The sequence below is a fragment of the Cucumis sativus genome, chromosome 4, assembly GCF_000004075.3.
Source record: "Cucumis sativus cultivar 9930 chromosome 4, Cucumber_9930_V3, whole genome shotgun sequence".
NCBI lineage: Eukaryota > Viridiplantae > Streptophyta > Magnoliopsida > Cucurbitales > Cucurbitaceae > Cucumis > Cucumis sativus.
This window is the reverse complement of record NC_026658.2, coordinates 23,846,403-23,848,452: the sequence shown is the minus strand read 5'-3', so window position 1 is coordinate 23,848,452 and position 2,050 is coordinate 23,846,403. Positions and strand designations below refer to the sequence as shown.

The following is a 2,050-nucleotide window of genomic DNA, read 5'->3' as shown; positions in this document are numbered from 1 at the left end:
AAGAAGAAGAAAATGTTCAAGTAAATGTTGGTGTAAAAATGATTTAAAAAATAATAGATATATATATATATATATATGTGATGATCATCTCATGGGTTACCCTTTGAAATATTTAAAACAACTTGAAATATATGAAAAGGAAAAGAAGAAGAAAACTTCAACAATTGCAAAACCCCACCAAGAATAATAAAGTGAAGACTTTTGGAAGATGGAAGAAAAAAAAATTATTATAAAGTGAGAAAAAGAGAGAAAATAGACAGAAAACAACAAAAACATTTCATACACAACCAAAAGCCTAAACATTTTCCACTTTTCTTTTTTCTTTTTTCTTTTTCTTCCTCCATTCTCCTCCCCTTTTCCCTCATCAAAACCCTTCTTTCTCACTCTTCCCCCCTCTCTCTCTCTCATCCCCTCCAATCAAAACTCACCCCCTCAATTCCTCCATCTTCTTCTTCTTCTTCTTCTTCTTCTTCTTCTTCATCGAAGTGGGTTTGTGTTGTTTTGTAATTTGTATTACATTTCTTAAGAAACCCCATCAATGGAAATCACTTCATCTTCAACCTCAACAACAAGATCATCCCATGAAAGAGAAACAAACCCTTCTCCTAATACTTCCCCTAACAGTACCACCATCAACTCCAATCCTCCTCCTCCTCCTCCTAAGCTTCTTCCTAGATCTGATTCAAATCCTTACCCCACAACTTTTGTTCAAGCTGATACTTCCAATTTCAAACATGTTGTTCAAATGCTCACTGGCTCATCGGAATCTCCCCGGCCACCGCAACACCCACCAACCCCATCTTCAAAACCTTGTTCTGTTCCTCCTTCTTCTCAAGACCCTTTTCAATCTTCCAAAAACTTCCCGATTCCTCCCATCAAAACCGCCCCTAAGAAACAACAGAGTTTCAAGCTCTACGAACGAAGAAATCACCTCAAGAATAGTCTCATGATCAATACCCTAATCCCCAATTTCTCCGGTTCTGGTGCGGCAGCGGGTTTTTCTCCTCGCAACGTTGAGATTCTCTCTCCTAGCATCCTTGATTTTCCTTCTCTTGCTCTTAGTCCTGTTACGCCGTTGAATGATGACCCGTTGTTTGATAAATCGTCGTCGTCGCCGTCGCTTGGGAGCTCGTCGGAGGAAGAGAGAGCGATTGCTGAAAAGGGGTTTTACTTGCATCCATCGCCGATGAATACACCTAGAGCCGCTGACCCGCCGCAGCTTCTTTCTCTGTTTCCGGAAACTTCGCCTAGGGTTTCTGGATCATCGTCTTCTTCGTAACGAAATCGAGGGTTTGTTTGTTTGTTTGATTTGTAGAGATTTGTAACTTCTTGATTGATTTTTCTCCAACCCCAAGATGAAAAGATGATCGGTTGACGAATCAATTAACTGGGCTTGGGTTTGATGAATTGATTGATTCTCCTGAGATTCAACAAAAGGCAAAAAAATTACAAACAAGAGAAGGGAGATGTTAGTGTTACGAATTTTCGATGTACAATTTGATGAGAAATCCATTGGAAAATGGTAAAGCCTGAACTGAATTCAACTTAGATTTTTGTTATGAACCATTTTCCCATTTATTTTCTTTTCAATTTTCCCGGAAAGTTGGTGAGAAATTTTTTGTTGTGTTTGTTTTGAGTGGTAACCACAAAGGCCATTCCAAGGTGGGGGATCCAACCATTTTTGAATTGCCATAATTTTTCCTTCAATCACTTTATACCTTTGAAATTATGGCAAATCTTAGGTTTATTTTTAAATTTCGTAGATTATATTTCAGATTTCTCTCTATTTTGTTAACGTGTTTTTTTCTTTCTTTTAATATTTACTGTCCTAATAAACACAAATTTCTCTTTTTTAATCACGTTTAGGTAAAAAATTTAAAATGATCAATGAATATCTAAATTTTTAGTAGACATAAAAGTAACTTTATGTATTAAATTTGAAAATTGAAAGTTCAGTAATAGGAAAGAAAGAGTGAGTGAGTCAATGAGAGTGCATTGATTAAACAATGGTGGAGATTGATGAGGAAAATGGTTGGAAGTTCCACTCAAT

At 36.8% G+C, this 2,050-nt stretch overlaps 1 protein-coding gene across 1 annotated transcript; it reads left to right on the top strand.

The window, feature by feature from the left end:
* The first annotated feature begins 277 nt into the window (after positions 1 to 277).
* Positions 278 to 1,707, top strand: LOC101205343 (VQ motif-containing protein 19). Its single transcript, XM_004141173.3, has one exon. It carries the CDS (start codon positions 539 to 541, stop codon positions 1,277 to 1,279), a length of 741 nt encoding a protein of 246 aa, XP_004141221.1. The 5' UTR covers positions 278 to 538; the 3' UTR covers positions 1,280 to 1,707.
* The last annotated feature ends 343 nt before the right edge of the window (positions 1,708 to 2,050 follow it).

What these genes read in the sequence shown, in the direction of transcription:
- LOC101205343 (XM_004141173.3), top strand. Translation starts at nt 539, where the DNA reads ATGGAAATCACTTCATCTTCAACCTCAACAACAAGATCATCCCATGAA.